General features: G+C 51.5%; 1 protein-coding gene across 4 annotated transcripts in view; it reads right to left on the bottom strand.

Annotated features, from left to right (window-relative positions):
• The window catches only part of SDK1 (sidekick cell adhesion molecule 1), a 963,741-nt gene that overhangs the window by 124,308 nt on the left and 817,067 nt on the right, over positions 1 to 22,366 (bottom strand). For all 4 annotated transcript variants that reach the window (XM_034963556.4, XM_063605603.1, XM_063605604.1 and 1 more), the window contains 3 exons: positions 16,989 to 17,104; positions 15,075 to 15,264; positions 12,676 to 12,774 (listed from right to left, as the gene is read on the bottom strand). In XM_034963556.4, the coding sequence (XP_034819447.2) occupies positions 12,676 to 12,774; positions 15,075 to 15,264; positions 16,989 to 17,104 (405 nt within the window). The remainder of the gene's footprint in view (positions 1 to 12,675; positions 12,775 to 15,074; positions 15,265 to 16,988; positions 17,105 to 22,366) is intronic.

The following is a 22,366-nucleotide window of genomic DNA, read 5'->3' as shown; positions in this document are numbered from 1 at the left end:
CCCTCCTGCAGTCCGGCTCTCCCCCTCGCTCTCTTAGTAAGTCGTTTAATTCTTGCAAATGACAGCATGGCCTGCCCAGGCAGGACAGCAGCTCCACAGCTGCCACTCCTCCTTCCCTCCTTTGTCTTCCCTGTCTGCCTGTACCTCTGACCCCCCAGCTCCCTCCAGGGACCCCAGCAACGTCCATCCGGCCCCTTCTTTGGCCCCACCCCTCCCGAGCAGCTCCGCCAGGGCAGCTCTGCTTACAGAATCCCCCTGTGCTGCCCAGTTGAGGGAGGGCTCCTGGCTTGCTAAGTTCCTCCACTGGGAGGGGCTTGGGGTTGACCAGACGTTCCTTACTAACGATCACTCCTCTCCATGGGCTGCCCCAGGCCTCCCCCGCTGGCATCTGGAGGAACCTTGTTAACTCTGCAGCTCCAGTGCGCACCCTGCCTGGCTCACAGACAATGTGTGGTCCAGCGGCTGAGCTCCTGCGCTGATTAAAACCAGATATGATGGGGCGCTGTGGCTTCCAAAAAAATCAACTGTTGGAGTTAAACAAGGGAGGACGCAGAGGGGGAACAGAGCCGCGCTCTGGTCTCGTCAGTGCTGCCTCTTCGTGGAGTGGCCTCTGCATTGGTGGCTCACCCTCTGTGGGGAGGAGCTGCCGGGCGACCCCACGCTGCTTGCCCCCTGCCCTCAGCCTCTGCTCCGGGTGAACCCCTCCCTCTCTCAGCTCTTCCTGCTCTCAGGTCTCTGGTTCATGAACGACCCAGCTCACAGGCATCCTCCCAGCTCCTGCGCCTTGTCGCTCATCCAAGGGTTTAACGAGCCCCTCCCCAGCCCGCCATCTGGGAGGTGGGAGGACAATTACACGGAGATCAGCCTTCAAGTGCATCCTCACATCAGGCCCCAGGCATCACCGCTCACCACCAGCATCGTCATCACCACCACACAGACAGGGACACACGCCCTGCCCTGTCCATGATGCCGCCACCTCTAGGCCCAGGTGTCTGCAGGACCCTGAACTTAGGCCCCCAGAGTGGCTGTCGCAGCCGCTGCCCCGCCTCCAGTGGACGGGTTGTCTTCCCCACAATGGGGACCGGGAGTCCTGAGACTTCCTGGATGTGGCCCTGCTGGCCTCAGGCCTCTGGCAAGGGTGTCCCTGCTAGACTCCTGTTCCTTCCCAGTCACTGACCGACCAAGGGCAGCCTAGAGACAGCGGCCAGCTCTTCCCCTCGGCCTCCCCTTCCCCCACGCCTCCCCTTCCCCCACACCCCTGTGTAGTGAGAGTAGGGAGAGGGCCAGCTCTTCCCACAGCCCTCCCGTTTCCCCCACCCTTGCACAGTGAGAGGAGGGAGTCGGCCGTGCACACACAATGGAAGCTCAGTCTGAGGCTTCAGGGCTCCTGGCCGCCCCGCACCCTGATGGTGAGGAGAGCGTGACCACAGCGGCTACACTGCTGGGCACATCCAGGGACCGTGCTGCATCCCTGCAACGCTTCCCATGCCAGACCCTCGCTGCAGGCCTGTCAGGAAGCATACGAGACGAGACGAGGATGAGGACGAGGCTGTGAAACTCCAAGAGGGGTCCCCAGCGAGAAAGTGACGAGAGAGTCGGGCTGGAGCCCCATGGGTGCCTACTCTTCCTGGGAGAAGCAAACACCCACGCCGATCTGTGAGCAAAGGGAGAGCATCCCCTCGCCAGGTCCCAGTTGCTCGGAACCACGGACCCCAGGGCCCACCACGCAGAAGCATCCTCTCCAATGGAAGCTAGCGGGCCTCTCAAAGGAAGGACACACCTTTGGGGGTGCACCTCTGGGCTGGAATCCCACTCTGCCAATCATTCACTGTGTGACCGTGGATAAGCCACGCAGCCTCTCCCAGCCTCAGTTTGCTGGACTACATGGTGCAAGGATATGGCAGGACACCTCATGGGGTGCCAGGAGGGCTCTGGGGGCTCACGGTGGTAATGACCTGGCTGGCACAACCATGCCTGGTTGCTCCTGGCTTTAATATTATTATAAAACAATTGCAGTCACGACTTCTCCTCCCTCCTCCAGCTGGCAGGACCCCTTCCCTAGCAGTTCCTCACCCTGTGGTGGCCGGTATGACCACAGAGTTATCATTCCTCACAGCCTCCATGGAACCTTATTCCCCGGACCTGTCCACAGGCACTGATGCGGGCGTGGCGCCTTAGGCCCCTGCAGCTCCAGGACAGGGTGGTGAATGCCCACCGGAGGCAGCACAGGGGCCCAGAACAGACATGGCCAAGCCCCCAGCCCGGCCCTGAGGAGTGACACCCCCAACTTTGCAATGCCTGATTGAGTTAACTACCTACGGCGTGTGCTCAGCATTGAGCGGGCCACAGAGCAGGACTCCCTGGGCCGGAGTTCACCCTTGAAATGTAAATTCCCCAAAAGTGTCCTGCTTCCTCAGGAATGGGAGAATGACCCTAATTCTGAGGTCTCTGGGCGGCTGTGTTCTGCCTGGAAAAAGCATTTCTGGCCACAGAATCAATGTTCATCTTGGAGACCTTCTAGGCTTAAGCTGCCTTTTGTCTAAAGACATTCAATATTGTTATGATTTCTTGAGATGTGTAATATTCACGTGGCTCAAAAACCATGCAACTGTGCCAGGTAAAGAGTGCAAAGCAGCCGGGCACAGTGGCTCATGCCTGTAATCCCAGCATTTTGGGAGGCCAAGGAGGGTGGATGACTTGAGGTCAAGACTTTGAGACCAGCCTGGCCAACATGGTGAAACCCTGTCTCTACTAAAAATACAAAAATTAGCTAGGCATGGTGGTGGGTGCTTGTAATCTCAGCTACTCAGGAGGCTGAGGCAGGAGAATCGCTTGAACCTGGGATGCGCAGTTTGCAGTGAGCCGAGATCGCGTCACTGCACTCCAGCCTGGGTGACAGAGCAAGACTCTGTCTCCAGCAAAAACAGAAAACAAAACAAAAAATAAAAACACAAAACCAAAACCATCAAGAATGATGTGTAGCCCGGTGTTAAGTTCAGGCATTTGAATATCGTTCCTAGAGATGAAGAGATACGAATCTTTCCCTAAAGCAGCAGAAATCAAGTTTGCATTAAAAACAGACTCATGTATGTATGCATAGGGTTCAGCATGCTCCCTCCACACTGTCGAGGTGGGATCACCTCACTGATTTTGCACAGTGGCTAAAGAGATTTCTTCTTCACCGTGTGAAAAAACATGCCTATCCCGGCCGGGCGCAGTGGCTCACACCTATGATCCCAGCACTTTGGGAGGCCGAGGCAGGTGGATCAAAAGGTCAGGAGTTCAAGACCACCCTGGCCAAGATGGTGAAACCCCGCCTCTACTAAAAATACAAAAATTAGCCAGGCGTGGTGGCAGGTGCCTGTAATGCCAACTGCTCGGGAGGCTGAGGCAGGAGAATCACTTGAACCCGGGAGGCGGAGGTTGCAGTGAGCCAAGATCACGCCACTGCACTCCAGCCTGGGTGACTGAGCAAGACTCTGTCTCAAAAACAACAACAAAAACATGCCTATCCCTAAAAGAGAAAGAGAAAGCCCTGCGTCGAAGATGCTTGGAGGCCTGGCCCCGATAGACGACTAACGAGGGCCTTACCCAGCATCCCCGATGGCCCGGAATGTGCCTTTCCTATGGATCCCACCAGCCTACCTGAGTTCTCTTGATTTGTTACTTAATATGTTGGAGAGTTGTGTGTGATTAAGACTTCTCGCTCAAAATCCAAATTGCCTTTCAGTGACTATGTCTGAATTAATGAGGTATTATTTACTTTCAGGAGCAGGGCATGGTTACAGACGTGTTTTCATTATTGTTTAATCTTTACTGTTTCACCATGTTTTATCTCTGCCCAGATTATTCCATTGCTAGAGGTAATAATCCTGAGATGAAATGAAGATGTTGTTCAAAGGCACTCCTTGTGGATCACAGGATTTGGGGATTATGTGGGAACCGGTTTCTTCTTGCCAAGCTGTCTGAGGTTTGCTTACAGACCCTCCTTTCTATCAATGGCCCCACCTGACTCTTCTGTCCTCCAAGGTGAGCCCTGCCTTTGGCCATGCCGCAGACTACACAGGCTTCCATCATGTGGTTATGCACTTGCCCCTTCACTGCCTCACGTGGGCCTCACCTCACCTGCCTTGGAGGATACACTGCCTCGGGTTTGTGGATTGTTTTTCGAGTGTGGTCCTTGCCTCTCTCTCAGAAGCTCCTGACTAGACAGCAGGCAGCCGGGAGACCTGGCTCCTGACCCAGCCCTCAGGCAAGTTCTAATCTCTGCCTGACTCTCAATTCTCATCTCTTGCCATTAATCATTTTTTTAAAAATTTAAAATAGAGATGGGGTCTCACTATGTTGCACAGGCTGGTCTTGAACTCCTGGGCTCAAGCAATCCTTCTGCCTCAGCCTCTCAAAGTGCTGGGATTGCAGGTGTGAGCCACTGTGTCCGGCCTCTATTAATCATTTTTTAAAATGGAGACACAGCTTATTAGGGGCCTCTATATTCCAGGCACTGCATAGCTACCATATTAAGACCTCATAACATTCCCCAGGCAGATATTCCTGCTTCCATTTCACATTTGCAGGCAAGGAGGGGCTGGGTGCCCACGAGCACACAGTAAACAGGGCAGGGCTGGGGTCCCTCGGCATCGAGCTCCAGCTCTTCCCAGGATACCCTGCTGTTGGCCTCAGCGCCCTCCTGCTGCAGTATGATGGGATTCTGATGATTAAAGAAAAGGGAGAAAAAAACAGAAAACAATTCAGAGAGAGTCACTCAGCAGGATATTCTGAAGGTGACCGTCACAGAGTGGGGGAAACTGCAAAACATCTAGAAACAGCCCCTCATCGTGGGGCCGGGGGTCCCACCTGGGCCCAGCTCCAGAGCCACGCCTCCAGCATGTGAGGGCTCCCATCTGGGGAGGCTGAATTGTTCCAGAAAGTGCCAAAGAAAGAGAGTCCTCGGGAAGAGCCTTGGGGAGTAGCATCAGGAAAGAGGTCAGCTGAGGTGGGCCCAGGGAGAGCGCTATGCAGTGGGGGCCAGAGGCAAAGCCACCAGATCTGAGAGGGGGATGAGCAGCCTGTGAGGTGCAGGCTGGGGTGGAGCGGGGCGGCAGAGACGGCCCGCAGGAGCAGCGCCACTGTCTGCAGCAGCCGGAGCACAAAGAAGGGAACCTGTGTGCTCCTGGGGAGGTGGTGACAGGGGGACAAGGCACTCTGGAGGTCACACTTCCAGAGTGTGGGCCTGGCAGGAATCACCGTTTGCAGAGCTGGCCCAGAGGTGCACAATGAATAGGCTCATGGGAGAACAGCGGGGTCTTGTTGTTCAGGGAGGCCTGGGGCCCTGCCCCATTACCAGATCCTTCCCATCGATGGACTCTCCCTGCCTGAGTCCCGAGGGCTCCACCCAGCTCCAAGACAGCCCAGACAGCGCAGGGCGAGGCCCTCTGATGCGGTGCTGAAGCTCTCAGCCCCTCAGTCCCATAGCGCTCCTGGGGCTTCAGCTTTTCAAGATTATATAGACACACACACACACACACACACATACACACACACATATACACACACATATATACATATATACACACACACATACACACACATATACACACACAGACATACACACACATATATACATATATACACACACACATACACACATATACATATATACACACACATATATACACACACATATACACACACACGTACATATATACACACATATATAGTTGTTTATACATATAGATAGATAGATAGATGCTTCTTTTGTATAAAAGCCATCCAAAAAAAGCAGGAAAAAAAAACCCCATGAAATCACCTTTGGCCCTAGGGTGGGTGCCCCACGAACAGACCCTGAGGCCAGGACTGGAGTGCAAGTGGTGATTTGGGAGGTCACTCCAGGAAAGGGGGGGTGGGTAGAGAAGTGAGACGGAGAAGAAGCTGATGAACGTGTGTGTGCATTAAGGCAGGGGCCGTGGGGCTGGGCTCCTCCCACTGTGGGGGCCGGTGGAGAACCTGTTAGCCTCGTCCCCAACACACGACACGGGGGGAGCTGCAGTGTGCGCCCACTGCCTCTCAGCGGTTGGCTGAGGGCTGTTGGGGGCACCCCTTGAATGTATGGCCCAGTCCTCAAAACCTTGCAGGCTCCGGCAGCCACAGAAAGCCCTTGGGCAGAGTCCCAGGTGATGGCCTGGAAGCTGGGGTGGTGGTATGCTGGTCTGCAGCAGGACCATGCTGCCACTCAGAGATAACTGTAGCTGTCTTGGGACTTTTTTTACTCATCAATTTTCTTTTCTTTTCTTTTCCTTCCCTCCTTCCTTCTTCTTTCTCTTTTTCTCTCTCTTTTTTTTTTTTTTGAGACAGAGTTTCACTATTGTTGCCCAGGCTGGAGTGTAATGGTATGATCTCGGCTATACTGCAACCTCGGCCTCCCAGGTTCAAATGCTTCTCCTGCCTCAGCCTCCCAAGTAGGTGGGATTACAGGTGTGTGCCACCATGCCCAGCTAATTTTTGTATTTTTAGTAGAAACGGGGTTTCACCATGTTGGCCAGGCTGGTCTCGAACTCCTGACCTCACGTGGATCCACCCTTCTCAGCCTCCCAAAGTGCTGGGATTACAGGCACGAGCCACCACGCCCGGCCTTTGGTAATCATTTTTCTACGCATATGAGTACTCAACAAACCCGGATTTCCACACTCAGTACGAGTTTTTCATTCTGCGATTTCTGCACAACATAACAAAAGCATGTTTTCCCTTTAGAAGCATGAATTTTAATGACCGCTTAACAGTGCACTGTGTGGCAGTGCCGCTGGACCCAAGTAGGAAGGGGGGAGTTTGCAGTGGGGTCGCCCTCCCCTCCCCTGACCTTTAGGATGCAGGCCTGGCAAAGCCCCAGTGAGATAATGTATGCAGATTGCAAAGCACGACGCCATCCCTGCTAATTGCAGAAATCTGGGTTCTTCTTCTCTCTCTGATCTGGTTCCCTAGGCACTGGAAGAAAATTCCTTGGCCTGTGGGTTCTATTTGTACCTTCCTATTATTTGCCCTAAAATAAAGATAATATCAGCTGGTCGCCACACCACGGTCTGCTGAACATAAAGATGAATGCCTATAGCTCACCTTGACACGTTTAAAAAGTCCTAGACTCGATGGACAATAGAAGACAGCTTTTTTTCTGTACATAAATGGCACAAAGGAGCAGCAGAGTAACAGTCCTTGCATTTTTAGAGAATAATGATAGATGGTGTTCAGCGATAAGAGCGTTTCTGTGGAAAAGGCTAGTTATGTAATTACGGTTACAGCGAGATCAGAAACATCGGCGTGCTGCACTTCAGCGACGCAAGGCCAGAAGACGGCGGCGTGTGCGAGGGAGGAATGAACAGGCCGAATCAATAGCAGCAGTAAAATGTGGCTTACGAGGAGCCCTATTTTTAAGGGTATGGGTGAATTATGATAATACGGGCATTAAAAGGAGCAAGGCCAAGTACGAGACACATTGATCCAAATGGAAGATTAAAAACATCAAGTGAGAGGCCTGAGTGGGTTTCTGAATACACCTGGAAGACGGAGGTGGCACTGCGCATTTAGACAATCAGAATCCAGAAAGGGACTGCGCCACGGGCCTGAAACAAGTTCCAGAACCGTCCACTGCTCGAGACACAAGAAGGTGGCACTAAGGAGCTGAGGCTGGATACTGGAAGCCTTGCAGGCATCTCAGCTCCAGGTCAGCCTGAAGACTGATGCCGGACAGCTATACACAGAGCAATTTGGAGACTTCTATCCAGACGTTTTAGGTGGCTGCAAAGCCTTTGAGATAGCGTCTCGCTCTGTCACCCAGGCTAGAGTGCAGTGGCACGATCTTGGCTCACTGCAACCTCCACCTCCCGGGTTCAAGCCATTCTCATGCCTCAGCCCCCTGAGTAGCTGGGATTACAGGTGTGTGCCACCGTGCCCAGCTAGTTGCAAACCTTTAATAAATTGTGCACTTCCCTGGGAAACAAAAGGCATTGTCTGAGAGTTGCTATTCAGTGAGCATCACTGGGGCCCCAGCGCTCAGGACCCCAAAGCACGACCATCAGGGGCACGTGCTGCCGATCTCTCTGCAGCTGCTGTTGGTGGGCGAGTGGGTCAGAGAACCCGCAAGCCACTGAATCGCCCCAGGAGGCCCACGCTGGCCGAGCCTAGATGCCGTGGCCTGTGTGGGTTTTGCAGCTTATCCATCCAAGGGCTGGGGATCAAAACGCTGAATCTGCCAACAGGGATCATATTTGCTGGAGCTCCTGATTCTCAGCAGAGTTCCCGCACACCCTTCGTAATAAGCTTAAAGGTAAATGTTAGGCCCTCCTGCTGGCAGGGCGGGATCCCGCGTGTCTGGCCAGGGCAGGCCCATGTGGGTATGAAGAGCTCACGCATCATCACGTTAGCGTAATACCAGTCAAGGCCATGTGGTGTCAGCTGGTGGGTGAGGGAGGGACGTCTGTACTCAGGGGGTTCCAACCCCATCCCCCCAAAGAAAAGTTCTAAATGCTAAAAGCACTCCACAGTAAAATATTTACGCAAATAAGCAAGTGTTTTCTCCTCTAGGCGCCTGCTGTGGTTCACGCTGTTAATCTCTTTTGGAAATGCAAGAACATGTTTTGATATAGATTACAAAAGCTCGGGCGGCAGAGGCGTTTATGTACTCAGAAGGCCAAGCTGCCAGAGTGGGAACATTGATTCAAGGTCTCTGGATGTAAAGTGAGTCAGACGAAAAGATGTTTTGCTTTCTCCCCTGTGAACACCCATCTGAATTTGCAGGAATTGTCTTCCTGTCTTTCTGCAGCCTCCGCCGTGTGGTGTGCCGGCTGTAATGACCCACGGGTGACAGGTTACCCGGACAACATGCATTACAATTACAAGCCAATGCTGCATGACAGAGGAGGCTCGGCAGTGAGGTTGTCCGCCTCGCAGGTAGACACGGTGCTGTGTGATTCAGCAGCGTTCAGCACGGTTGGAGTGCTCAAAGTATTTCAATGATTATCCTTCTCCTTCCCTGGGCTTCAGTGGCTTTCAGTGACCACAAATCAAGACCCATACCTCCCGACGCACATCAGGAACACTCTGTAACCCAAGTAGCCTTCTAAGTTTTCTTTCTCTTGTCGGCAAGAAGCCTCTGCTTCAGCCATAACCAGAGTTATGGAGGACAAATCAAGGCAGCACACCACTGCTGCATGCAACGGGAATACTAGGACCAGGCTGAGCCCCCAACGGTCCAGGAGGAGCCCTCAAGTCCAGGGAGCCTCCAGCCTCCTCTGGTGCTAGGGAAACGATGAAATATTCGATGTGATATGGAAGCTAATGTTTACTCAGCACTCACTATGTGGCAGGCACTGTTCTAAGTGCAACTCTAACCAGTGAGGGAGGCACGAATGTGCTTCCCCTTTGAGGGATGGGGAAACTGAGGCATGGGAATGCTAAGAAACACGCATAAATTCACTCAGCTAATAAGCATAGGCTGAGATCTGAGTCCAAAACGTTACCCAGGCTGCCGGCCTACTTGTCAGTGATGCAGTGTTGAAAACACAGGGGAAAGGAAAAGCAGGCAGCCCCAAGGTTCGTGCCATCTGACTTGTGCAGACGACAGCTGCTTTCTTTCTTGCTATTTCAGTGAATCCGTAATGAACATCCTTGTACGTTTCTCCTTGTGCACACAGGCAAGAATTTCTCTAGGGCGAAGGCCTGGAAGTGCAGAGCGTCTGGGGTGCGGTGTGAACGCGCTCACCTTTCCTGGTGAGCACTCCCCAAAGTGGACGCACAAACTCCCGCTCCTGGCAAGGGTGTAGGGGTCTTGTTTCTCCAGATCCTCATGTAAACTTGGCATTATCACAGCTACTTATGGTGCCAAATCTGCTGAATGTGAAATGGGATTTCACTGTGGCCTCAATTACCATTTTATAGTGCTCTTGTCATCGGAAAAAGAAATGTCAGAGACAGTCTGGAAAGTAACGACAGATGATAAAACCAGCTGATGGGCTCACTGGACAGTGGGCCTCACGCTGTGCCGACAGGCGTGCTGAAGAGAAGCCTCACCAGGTAGACACGTGCAGGGAGCGGGCAGTGAGGACCCGGGGCTACAGAGGACATCGGCGTGAGTCCTCAGAAAGGGCAGATGCCCTGAAGTGGGCGTGTCAGGCAGAGGGCGGGGCCTAGAGCCGGCTGAGGCCAGAGCCTCCCCACGTGTGGGCAAGGACGCCCTGGGTCAAAGTCACAGCACTGGAATCTGAGCACGTGTCCGTCTGTGGCAAGACAGAAGCACAGATGAAGCACATGCTTTGCTCCTGCACCGCTCCCACGCCTTCGCACTCCAGAACTGATCCTTGGCAGCCCGGTAAGCTGACAGTGAGTGGACGGAGGTGACCACAGAGTGAGGACTTGCCGGGAGGGTCTATCGAGGCCGGCAGTGGGAGCCAGCGGCCCTGCCAGGGTGGAGGTGGGGCTGGGGCGAGCCTGCTTCTTCACGGGGAACACTGTTGTTGTGGACTCCTGTGACTCTGTCAATGTTTCTTGTTTCACAGCATGCTGGGGACAGCTCCCGGGTAATCAGATATTAGCCCTGGCTGATGCCTGGGTGCTGTGCTGAGGTTAGGGCCTGCCTGGGTGGGGCTCCTGCAAATCTCCTCGCCACAGCTGTCTGCTGGGCAGACCACTTCCTACCCAAGACTGGGCTCACTGCGTAGGCACCAGATGTGGCTCGTAGCTCCCTCTCCGCCGGGCCAGGCCCTGAAATGCTCACCTCCACAGTGGCTGCTCAACTGAGATTTTAGTAGCAGGAACCCGTAATTCCAAAGGTCGCCTGATAGAGAAATGCCGTACTCAAAGCCAAACACTTCTGTCTAGCAACTCCAGAAATCACATAAAGAAAGAGGCAAAGCGAAAATAGGTCACAGCCTCCTTGTGCAGAAGACTTAGGAAGCTCCAGGCCCCCTCTCAGGGAAGCAAGGGCTCAATAAATATCTGACTTTCCAATCCACCCTTCTCAGGCTGCCGGAGTGATTACCTAAAAGGCAAATCTGATCGCGCAGCTTTCCCACTCAAAGACCTTGGATGAATTCCTGCTGCCGTTCAACACAGGCCTCCAAACTGTTTTTTTAGTGATGTGAAACTCTTTCTTCAAACCAAGTCTTAGAATCCTAAGATCAAATGCAGGCAAAAGTGGTGAATTTTACCACCTGTTTGTAAGTCTGGGTTTACAACTTTACCGTAAATCACCTAGAACACAGGCTAGCCGAGTCGGGGTGTCTGGTATGGCAATATCCCGAGAGCTAACCTGGGGCTGGGGCAATGTTCTGTGGCTGCTGCACTTGCCTCTAACAGGCCAGTTTAAAACGCCCAGGTCTCAGGGCCACATTCTCCAGGACACAGCAGGGAGCTCACAGTAGCTCAAGACCCGGCGCAGCCTCCATCCCCAGCCTTGGAGCTGTCAGTGCTCCCACAGGCTGAAAGCATTCGGTCTTGGCTGAGTGGACAGCCCTCTTCCCCTCTTCCGAGGCTTTAGCAGCCACCTATCTCCAGATCCCTCTCAAAAGGAGACTTCCACCCACAGAGAACCCACCCAGAAGGAGCTGTGTGTGAGGCACTGAATGAAACCTCTTTCAGATGGCTTATCTCACTGTACTCTCAACGTGTGTCTCCCTTACGGGACTGTGGGCAACTTGAGGACAGGCAAGCCTCATTCATTCCTCACCCCCCACTGTACGTACGACACCTGCACAGGGAAAGTCCTTATTTTGTCTCTGTGAAAGGGTCGATGAGTCAAGGAACTGGGATGTTTTAAAATAGAATTTGCTGCTTTGGGGAACTGGGAAAAATTCAGGCTTTTCATCAGTGTTACCAGAGTTGGTATGCTGGCTGTAATGCTGAAAAGTCAGAAGTAAACACGTTCCCTGGGACCCAGGGCATGCGCTTTATCTCAGCGGCTTCTTACAAGGATTCGGTGCAAGTGCTGCAGCAGAAAGATGTTTCCAGGAACATGGTAACCAAGGCTAGGTCTGCATCTTCTCTGAAAAACTAGCCTGTTGTTTCTCAAACACACATCAACATAGCCTGATATTTCAGAGAGGAAGGGAAGGTCGGTTACAAACGGTATCGCCATGAGCCGCAAACGAATGGAAGAAATTCCAGGTTAACAAAATGTGAATTTCATTCCATACGAAAAACCTTTAGTACATAGCTCAGAAAACAGTCAAGAGGCCCATGATCATCTCGGTTCAGGAAATGCTAGGCTGCTGGAGACAGGCTTCTGTTTAACCTCATAAACATCTAACAAACAGGGAAGACATCAACTTGATTGTTATTTCTCTCCTTTTAAATACCATCACTCCTTTTTTTTCTTAATTCTTATTTTGGGGATAGGGTCTTGCACTCTCTCCCAAGCTGGAGTGCAGTGATGCAATCTTGGCTCACTGCAGCCTCAACCTCCTGGGCTCAAGCGATCCTCCCACCTCAGCCTCCCAAGTAGCTGGGACCAACAGGTGCATGCCATCATGCCCGGCTAATAGTTTGAATTTTTTCTTTGGAGAGATGGGGTCTCACAATGTTGCCCAGGCTGGTCTTGAACTCCTGGGCTCAAGCAATCCACCTGCCTCGGTCTCCCAAAGTGCTGGGATGACAGGCCTGAGCCACCACGCCCGGCCACCGCTGCTCCCTTACCCAGGATGATGCCGTTGGGCTCCTCCGGAGGTTGCCACACAATCCGCACGGAGGTGAGTCTCACTTCAGGGAACACGAGCCTCACTGGTGGGCCTGGGGCTGAAGGGAAAACCACAGGGATTCAGATGTCAAGACAATGCTCCTTGGGTGCGTGACAGGTTACACAGGATTCCGAGGGTCAGCTGGCTGCAGTAACTACCACAGGCTACCCTGTCGTGGGTTTAGAACCCCCTAAAGTTTTGGACTGATGACTTTTGGAACGTCACTGGTAGTGTGGCTCCCTAAGGATCTTGAGCAAACACTTCCCTTTAAACCCTGCCCGTCTGCTTTCCAAGACTCAAAAGCAGGGTTCACGAACTATGCCAGGAATAGTGTGAGTGTAACCAGCCTACCAGGACACAAGCAGACCAGTCACTAAATGACTCTGAGAGCAAACATCAGGTTGAGAGGAAGGATTTCCCTCATCTGAGCTCGGATTCCCTTACTGGGTTTGACATCTGCAAAGCAGGTGGTAGATGAGGCGGCCTGAAGTTCCTCCCAACTCTAACGGAGGTTACAATTTCTGATGAAATAACATGTTCTTCCTCAATCATTTCTCTCGTAGGCATGCCACCTCTCTCCTGCATGATCCTAGATAATTAAGAGTTGATGTGCACAAATGCATATAATAATTCTTGTGTGTGGTTCGGTGCACCAATAATTCAAAAAGCAGCTAGGTGTGGTGGAACTGCTGAATAATAGGGTCGTGGCCCTCATAAAATACATTTACTTAAACGAACAGGCAAGTAAGTGTGTGGCCAGTATGAGAGCTTCTTGTTGGAATTAATAACTGACCGATTCCCAGGTAAGAGGCAATGGGCATGAAACAATCAATATGAAAATAAAAGGATGTATGTTCGTCGTTCTGGGCCGCTGACGTCTGTCCCTGGCTATGAAGCTGGGAACAGTATTTTAAATTCTGAACGTGTGTTATGACGCCTATTTTGGGGTGAAATAAATGTCTGTAGGAGGCCACAGGCTCCCAACTAGGACTAAGTCACAGATATGCAAACGCTGACTTCAGTCTTAAGTAGCGTTGCTCCCCTGAGCCCTCTCCCAGGCTGTTTATGGGGATTATGCTGGAAAGCAGAGGAGGAAGGCATGTCTACAGGAGCGCTGTGGGAGAGGAAGCAGCGGCATTCCAGGACTCACCAGCGCCTGCTTCAGGAGGGAACAGTTGCAGTGGGCCTGCTGTTACACACAGTTTCTAATATGCCCCTTTTTACTTTCATTTGGGAAACCTGGAATACACTGGAGCTGGACGGTGGGCCTGCTGTTACACACAGTTTCTAATAGGCCCCTTTTTACTTTCATCTGGGAAACCTGGAATACACTGGAGCAGGAGATAGTTTTGCAAGGAAACAACATCCACATTCCCATTCCCTCCTGGATCTCCCTCTAGCCTGAGACCTTGTGTCAGGGAAGGATGGACAAAGCCTTCTGCAGGGTTCCTGTCTCTCCCTGAGGCGAGGCGAGGCGAGGATCAGGGGTGGCACTCTCTCAGCAACATGGAGAGAGTGCTTTCCACTCAGCAGTTAAGAGGACTTTCGGGCTCATTTAGTTACTCAGCAAAGATGCTTAAGAAAACCTACAGGTGTTTCAGTTCTTCAGCCACTCCGATCCCCAGGGTGGGTGTTCTGGCGGGAGAGATCCGCATTTCTCTCCCTGATGTATTCATTACAGTCTGTTTAATAATGAAAATGTAAAGGCGCTAACCTTTACGTGTTTGACATCTGCAGAGTGGGAAAACATATTTACCGATGATTTAGAGTTCCATGAAAACAAAGCTGGCAAGGCATGCTTGTGATTCAGGTCCAGAAACTCAGGGAGCTGGGGACCCTGGGCCATCCAGCACGGGGCTTTCTATAACCTCTAATTACCTCCCACAATGCAAACAGTGAGACGGGGCAGTACCGAGGGAAGTAAGGCATGAGGTCCACTGTGGATTTTTTAAACTATAGTAGTCTCCTCTTATCTGCAGTTTCAGGCATTCCCTGGGGTCCTGGGATGTGTTGCCGGATAAGGGGGCGCTACACGAGGTGTGTGGAGCCCCTGCCAAGAGCAGCGTCCACAGCTCGGCCCTGCCCCAGCCTCTGCTGCCTCTCCCCAGCACTGCCCACGGCAGAGTTATGAGGGAAACTCAGCACAGGTTCATAATTAGGCTGTAAAAATCCACTCCAGCCTGAAATTGGCCATATAAGTGCTCAGTGACTGAAAAACAATTTTGTTTTGTTTCCCTCAACTGCAATAGAAAGTGGTTTGAAAATTAAGTTAAAAGCGACAACAATCCAAACTGTTTGCATTGGAAAGGCCAACCTGGGAGGCAGCAAGGCTCCCGAAGGCGCGAACCCTGGACCTACCATCATCTTTGGTGCGCTCCAGGATGAGGGGCGTGCTGGGGACCCCGTTCCCGATGCGGGTGAACGCCAGCACCTGGAGCTCGTAGAGCACGAACTTGCGCAGGCCTGCCAGCAGGGCCGACTGCGTGTGGTTGCCTCGCACGATGTGGCTCCTGGGCTCGGGATCCAGGTCTTTGGCCCGGAACAGGATCTGTGGTATCGACACAGCACGAGGGTTACGAGGAGGCGGGTGCCAGGAGGGACCGCCGTGGCATGGGGCAGGCCCCCTTCGTGAATCAAGGCCCAGCCAACTGTGCTTTCTCCCTGAGGATGGCTGTGTGCAGGGCTTGTGGATCTAATTTGTCCATGCTGGCATTTGGGGAGGAAGGTGGTGGTAAAGTGACTGCGCTCCAGGGGAGCTTGAGTTAGTGCCCACGGTTTGGCGAGCCTGCTGCCTGGTCGTAATCTGCAAGATCTGAGGGCCCAACTGCAGCCATGCCAACCACAGCCACTAAAGCAAACACTCGATTATGAATACAGACACACTCTGCTTCCTGCAACAGGAGCCAGCAGCCCCCTGGGTTTTCCAGCCATGGAAGCTGGGTTCCTGCCCCAGAAGACCTGCTGTCCTCACACAGACTGGGAGCTCTGGCCTCCTTGGGCCATCTGCAGCTGTGCATGCTGTAGGCACCCCACCCCAAGCTGCTCTCCTCCAGGGGACCCCACCCCAAGCTGCTCTATTCCAGGGCACCCAACCCCAAGCTGCTCTCCTCCAGGGCACCCCACCCCAAGCTGCTCTCCTCCAGGGCACCCCACCCCAAGCTTCTCTATTCCAGGGCACCCAACCCCAAGCTGCTCTCCTCCAGGGCACCCCACCCCAAGCTGCTCTGCTCCAGGGCCTCCTGCTAAGACCTCACTCAATGCCCACCTTCTCTGAACTGCTCCCTGAGATCGGGGACCTGGAAGGCCATAAAGGATAGCATCAGCAGGGAGGTGTTTGAAAACAGCACAGCAAGCGTGTTTCTCGGGGCCCCAGGAATGTGGTGTGAAGTTTTGGTCACTGAATCCCCTCAACGGGACTGCCATGTGTCACAGAGCCAGCAGGGCGCACTTAGAACGCCCGGGGAAGGGAGAAGACATGGGAGAGCAGGCGGGGAAAACAAAGAATAGGGATGTGAACTATGGAAAGGTGAAGGAGGCTCGCTCAAAACCCAGGGAGCAGCACTGAGACAAGCGTGGCCTCGCTGGCCGGGTCCGAAAAAGCTCATTCTGATGCTTGGCATTGCTGAGCCAAGGAGCAGATGGGGAGACAGAGCCTGTCGCCCCGAGTGATGGAACGAGGAACAGAAGGGGGTTTTAAAGGGGTGGGGTGGATGCATGGAAGATGGAACCCAGAAATGGCTCCCCAGAGAAGCTGGGACAGATTCAACCCTGCCAGCGGATGCCATTGCTAGGACCGTGACGACACACATAGAAACATGCACACAGCGATCCACCTCACCCAGCCCTTCACATGAGCAAGGCGTGCTGTGTAAAAGACCCACTGAATTCTCACACCAACCCTGGGACAAAGCTACCATTGTTATTCCCGTTTTACAAGTGGGGAGACACAAGCTCAGGGCTTCAGTAACTGGCCCGCGGCACTGAGGCCAGCGAGGGCAGTCAGGCGCAGGCCCGGAGGTCAGTTCCATTCCGGCTGTGCTTTTCTTCTGGTGCCCTGTTTTGGTGTTTGTGTTGTAGTTATACTGATGCCTAATTCCCAGGCTGCAATGAGGCTTAGATAAGACAACTGGATATCTTAATAAAAATCACAAACTGGCTGGCGCTGCAGATCTGTAGGAGAAGAGGAAGCTCGTTGCTTTGGGGGAATAGCACATGCTCCCATTTCCCCAGCCCACTCTTTAAGCAAAGGGAGGTCTTCCCGTGATCACACACCTTGTAGCCCAGTATGAGCCCATTCTGGTCCTGTTCCGGCACGGATGCCCATGTCAGTAAAATCTGGGTTGAGCTGACAGCCTCGGCTGACACGTTCTCAGGGGCGGCTGAAGGAACTGCAAAGAACCAATGAAGTAGATTAGCATCCAAAATCTAGAGCATCTACATATAAAGATCCAGCTTTCACCCAAATAATCAAGTTGTCCTTGAAATAGCAACGTATTCTGAGCATTTTGTAGTGATCAGATTAAACCTGCAGGAGTATAACGGACATGTAAATCTCTTTAATATTAGCAACAAATTCCATAAATCCTGGGTACTTAGCAGCTCAATTTTACCTGAGTCCACCCAGCAAGAAAAAAAAGATGCTTGGTCTGTTTGCTGTATTAACTTGTGGAAACTGCAGACTTTTATCTCAAATAGGAAATCCTGACTTTCAGACACATGCCAGTTCACTGACAGCTCTAAACGTGGTATTCTGTGATAGGGACAGGAGAGGCTGAAGAGAGAAGGGGGCGTGAGGATTTACACAAAAGAAGGGGAAAGGAGGGTAGGTTGACTAGGTGCTTATCCAGTGCCTGTCTGTGCCAACTGCCTTCAGTTACATAATTGCATCTCATCCCACAATGATCCCAATGAAGTAGGTATCATTACCCCTTTTCTACCGATCAGAAAACTAAAGCTGAGAAAATCGCATTCATCCATTTCAATGAATGCTTTTCTACAAGGAGATGGGCAGCCGAGGCCAGCCATGCCATTCTTGACCCATACACATGTAAGAAAATTTTCTTTTCTTTATTTGAGACTGGAATGCAGTGGTGCAATCTTGGCTCACTGCAAATTCGCCTCCTGGGTTCAAGCCATTCTCCTGTCTCAGCCTCCCAAGTAGCTGGGATTACAGGCATGCGCCACCACGCCTGGCTGATTTTTGAGTTTTTACTAGAGATGGGGTTTTACCATGTTGGCCAGGCTGGTCTCGAACGCCTGACCTCAAGTGATTTGTCCGCCTCGGCCTCCCAAGTGCTGGGATGACAGGCGTAAGCCACCACTCCCGGCCCACATGTAAGATCATTTTCTTACTTTCATGCAATCTCTCTTCTGTGTACAACATCACTGAACTAATTTGTCTTGATATGTTTGCACTGATTCAGATATAATACGTATAAAAGCAGTGAAACTTTAAAAACAAGGGCATTATATTCTAGACAATCTCCATTTGCTTTGTTAATTTTCTTGTGGACCGATTTAAACTTCAAACACCATTCAGATAGGAAAACCTGGACCTGAGCTAGCCCCTAGCAGTCAGGGAAGGCACTGTTTATAAACAGCATGGAGGAGTTGCTCTCAGCTGGGCCTGAAGATCCCGCCATACTTCAGGGCCCCCATGGTTGAAAAAGGAGGAGAGACACTTCAAGTCCATCATATCCCATGGGGGGGTTCACTCTGCAGATGAAGCAACGGAGGTTCTGGGAGGTTACTGTTTGGTGGCAAAGTCTCCTTTTGAACTCAGGTGGTCTCCAGGATACCCAGGGAAGTAGCCTGGAGTGATGGAGTAAGGCCGGACTCAGGGTGGGAGCTGGAGATGCTGCTCTGATCACCTGTGCCTCAGTTGTCCCATTTGTGAAAGGCTAAGCCTGGCCTACCTTCCTTACTTAAGAGTCTTCTCACTCTCCCCTCCTGGTGGTCAGCACTTGTTGGTCAGCAGGTGATCAATAGCTAGTTGTTTTGAAGAAAGTGAAAGGAGGATGCTATGACCAGTCCTAGCCTTTAGAGTGAGAATGAAAGCAAACACTGAGGTGCCTGGTAGGGCACTGGCACACAGAGGTGAGTAGAAGCATCTGTTTCCTTCTCCTTCACAAGCCCTACTAGGGCTCCAAGAACAGCAGGATGCACGCATGCACCTCTGTAGCAGGAACACTTGCGAGGACTTCCTCTGCTCTTTCATAGACCCACTCATCTATCCATCCAACCATCCATCCATCTCCATCCATCCATCCATCCATCCATCCATAAATCAATCCTTCCATCCATTCATCCATTCACCCATTCATCCATTCACTCATCCATCCATCATCCATCTATCCATCCATCCATCCATCCATCTATTCATTCATCCATCCATTCACCCATCCATCGATTCATTCCTCCATCCATCTATCCATCTACATATCCATCCATCCATCACCCATCCATCCATTCATTCCTCCATCCATCATCCATCTATCCATCTACCCATCCATCCATCCATCCATCACCCATCCATCCATCCATCCATCCACCCATCCATCCATCCATAAATCGATCATTCCATCTTTCCATCCATCCATTCACCCATCCATCCATTCACTCATCCATCCATCATCCATCCATCCATCCATCCACCCATTACCCATCCATCCATCCATCTATTCATTCATCCATCCATTTACCCATCCATCCATTCACTCATCCATCCATCATCCATCCATCCATCCATCCACCCATTACCCATCCATCCATCCATCTATTCATTCATCCATCCATTTACCCATCCATCCATTCACTCATCCATCTATCATCCATCCATACATCCAATCATCCACCCATCACCCATCCATCCATCCATCTGCCCACCCATCCATCCATCCATCCACCCATCCATCCACTCATTCACTCATCTACCATCCACCCATCCATCCATTCGCCCATCACCTATCCATCCATCCATTCACTCATCTATTCCTTCAGACATTCAGACTTCCTCATTACACAGAGACTGAGAGGGTAGCACTGTTAGTCTGAAGACAGAAAGTAACATGGTGGGGGGCTTGCACAATAATGCAACCTATGACATTTAATTGCAAGATTTTCTATACGAGAGTAGTTTGATCTTTGTTATGGCTTGAACTTGTGCCCCCTGAATCCTTATTTTGTGATCCTAACCTCCGGTATCTCAGAAGGTGACCTTATTTGGAGACACAGTTGTTGCAGATGTAACTCGTTAAGATGTGGTCATACTGCATAGGGTGGGCCCCTGATCCAGTATGACTAGTGCCCATATAAAAAAAGGAATTTGTCCACAGACACACAACATGGAGAGTGCCATGGGAGGAGACAGACACACACAGGGAGAACTCTGTGGGGACATGGGAGAGAGGTTGTCCGAGCCACGGAACCACCAGATGCTGGAGAGGGGCCCAGGACAGATCCTTCCCAAGCTTTCAGGGGGATCATGGCCCTGCCAACACCTCCAGCTCAGATTCCACCTTCCAGAATGGTAACAGAAAACATTTCTGTCATTTAAGCCACCCCGTTTGGGGCATTCTGCTATGACACGAACACAGTCTTTAAGACAATGCCAGGGTTCATGTGCATCCTAGAAGAGCTGTTCCCATGCTGTGTGGGAAGCTTCTCCCCTCACCACCACAAACAGGTGTTTCCCTAGACAAGGGAGGGGCAAGAAAGGACAGCCCCAAGGCAGGCCATAGCCTAACAGGGCCAGCGGCTGAGGATGACTAAGCCTCAGGACGCGAGTCAGTGGCCACACCGCACCCTCACCACACCCTGTGGGGTCTCTGAAACCACAGAGGAACCTGCAGAGCAAAGGCCTGGGATGCCTGCCCCCAGGTAGGGGCACGCTCCCTGATCCTGAGAGCCCTGGGAGGCAACATCTCTCCCTTCCCTTCTCTCCCTACCATGCTGAGCACCTTCCCTGCATGGACATTAGATCGGCTGCTGGGTGTAGGTCAGTGAATGTGTCCACAAAATAGAAAACCCCCAGTGATGCCTGTCACTATAAAACCACTGTGAGCCCCGTTCTATTTTTGGAGGGAGATAATGCCAGCCAGTCCAATCTTCCCAAATATGTCAGTTGAGAGTCATTCATTCAGTTACTCAGTGCTTCTATGAAATACTATCCATTTATTTGAGTAGAGAGGTGTCACGGAAAGGGAATACTTGCAATGTGAAGTTTGCTCAGTTCTCCAAAGAGGAAGGGGGCTTGTCACAGATGCAGCCCCAAGTCCCTGGTGCCTTCCAGCTGTGGCTCCACCCGGCTCACTCCTGCTCCCTGGGCCTGCACAGAGCTCCCATAGGGTGTCTTAAATGCCACCATGGCTGTTACCAGGAAATGGCTTGCACATTGCTCATTTTATACAAAAGTTTGATAAACTGGGACCTTGAATCAACTATGAGCTAAAGGGGGCACTGACATTAAAAAAAAAATGTAAACCTACAACGTATCCGAATATATTTAGAATAAGGTAAGAACACCAAACACTGTATGCCCAAGATGTTGGTACCAGGTTCTAAAACCTCTGTCCCTGTCTGCAAAAAGAGAGGCCATTGTCATCGCAACACAAATGGTCCACTTCTATAATCTTTAACTGCTTCCTGTGGGAAACTGTGAGTGCCCAATTCTCCCTATAGACCTACAAATCACAGCTGTTTTTCTAAGATGTGGTGGGATGAGCAGGTATTTACTGGAGAGCCAACCCCCTCCTTGGAGAATGAGGGCAACCTAGGGATTGCAGCAATTCGGACACCAACGGGGCTTTGAACGCAGCTGAACTTCTCACGTGGAGATAGGGAGGTGAGGCAGCTAAAGCAAAGAAAATGGCAGAGTTCAGGATGGAAATTTCAGCGCATTTAAATCCTACGAGGACAAGATCTGCCATGGAGTTGCAAAGTTTTCAAGAATTGAAAAAGAAACCTCTTACCCATCATCTATTTTGAAGTAGATTCAACTCCCTTTCCAACCTGACATCTTACGTTTTGAGATGTTCTTGGGAATTCCCCTTTCATTAAAAACAAAGCCATTCTATGGCTTCTTTTCTCCTTCATTTTTTTCTCTCCCCTCTGTAGGATTTCACACTATGCAGCTCGCTGTTCCTCCTCATGTGGTCTCTCTTGGTTTTTAAGGCCTCATTTATCCTTAGAATATATCATAATATATCATAAGATGTCACAGAACCTGTTAAACTGCACTTCAAAACAGTAAACTTCATTGAAATGTGGCTCCGAGCATTCTGCTGTGTGTTCTCTGCATGTTTTCAGCATTCCTGCACACTGGGCAATTCCTAAGCTCCCAGGAGCTGCTATTTCCATTGAGGGGAGACTTATTTCAGACAAAGGGCAGTTGTTTTATTCTCTCTCCAATCTTTCTCCCTCTCCATCAGGTCCACTCACCATTCAGCCCTGGCAACCCCTTCACCTCCCCATCTCATCCCTGCCTCCCCCCATCTCAAAATAGGATCAAGTTTTCTGCTGGGGAGGGTAAGTTTCAGATGTTAGTAGGGCCAGGGAAGGCCCAAAGTCAAAACTGCTGCACCTGGGAGGGCCTTGCCAGTCAGAGGTGGGGAGAGTCCCAGAGAAGAAGGCTGTGAAATCTCCGTTCTGAT

This window comes from Pan paniscus, chromosome 6, assembly GCF_029289425.2.
Source record: "Pan paniscus chromosome 6, NHGRI_mPanPan1-v2.0_pri, whole genome shotgun sequence".
Lineage (NCBI taxonomy): Eukaryota > Metazoa > Chordata > Mammalia > Primates > Hominidae > Pan > Pan paniscus.
This window is presented reverse-complemented; position numbering and strand designations above follow the sequence as displayed.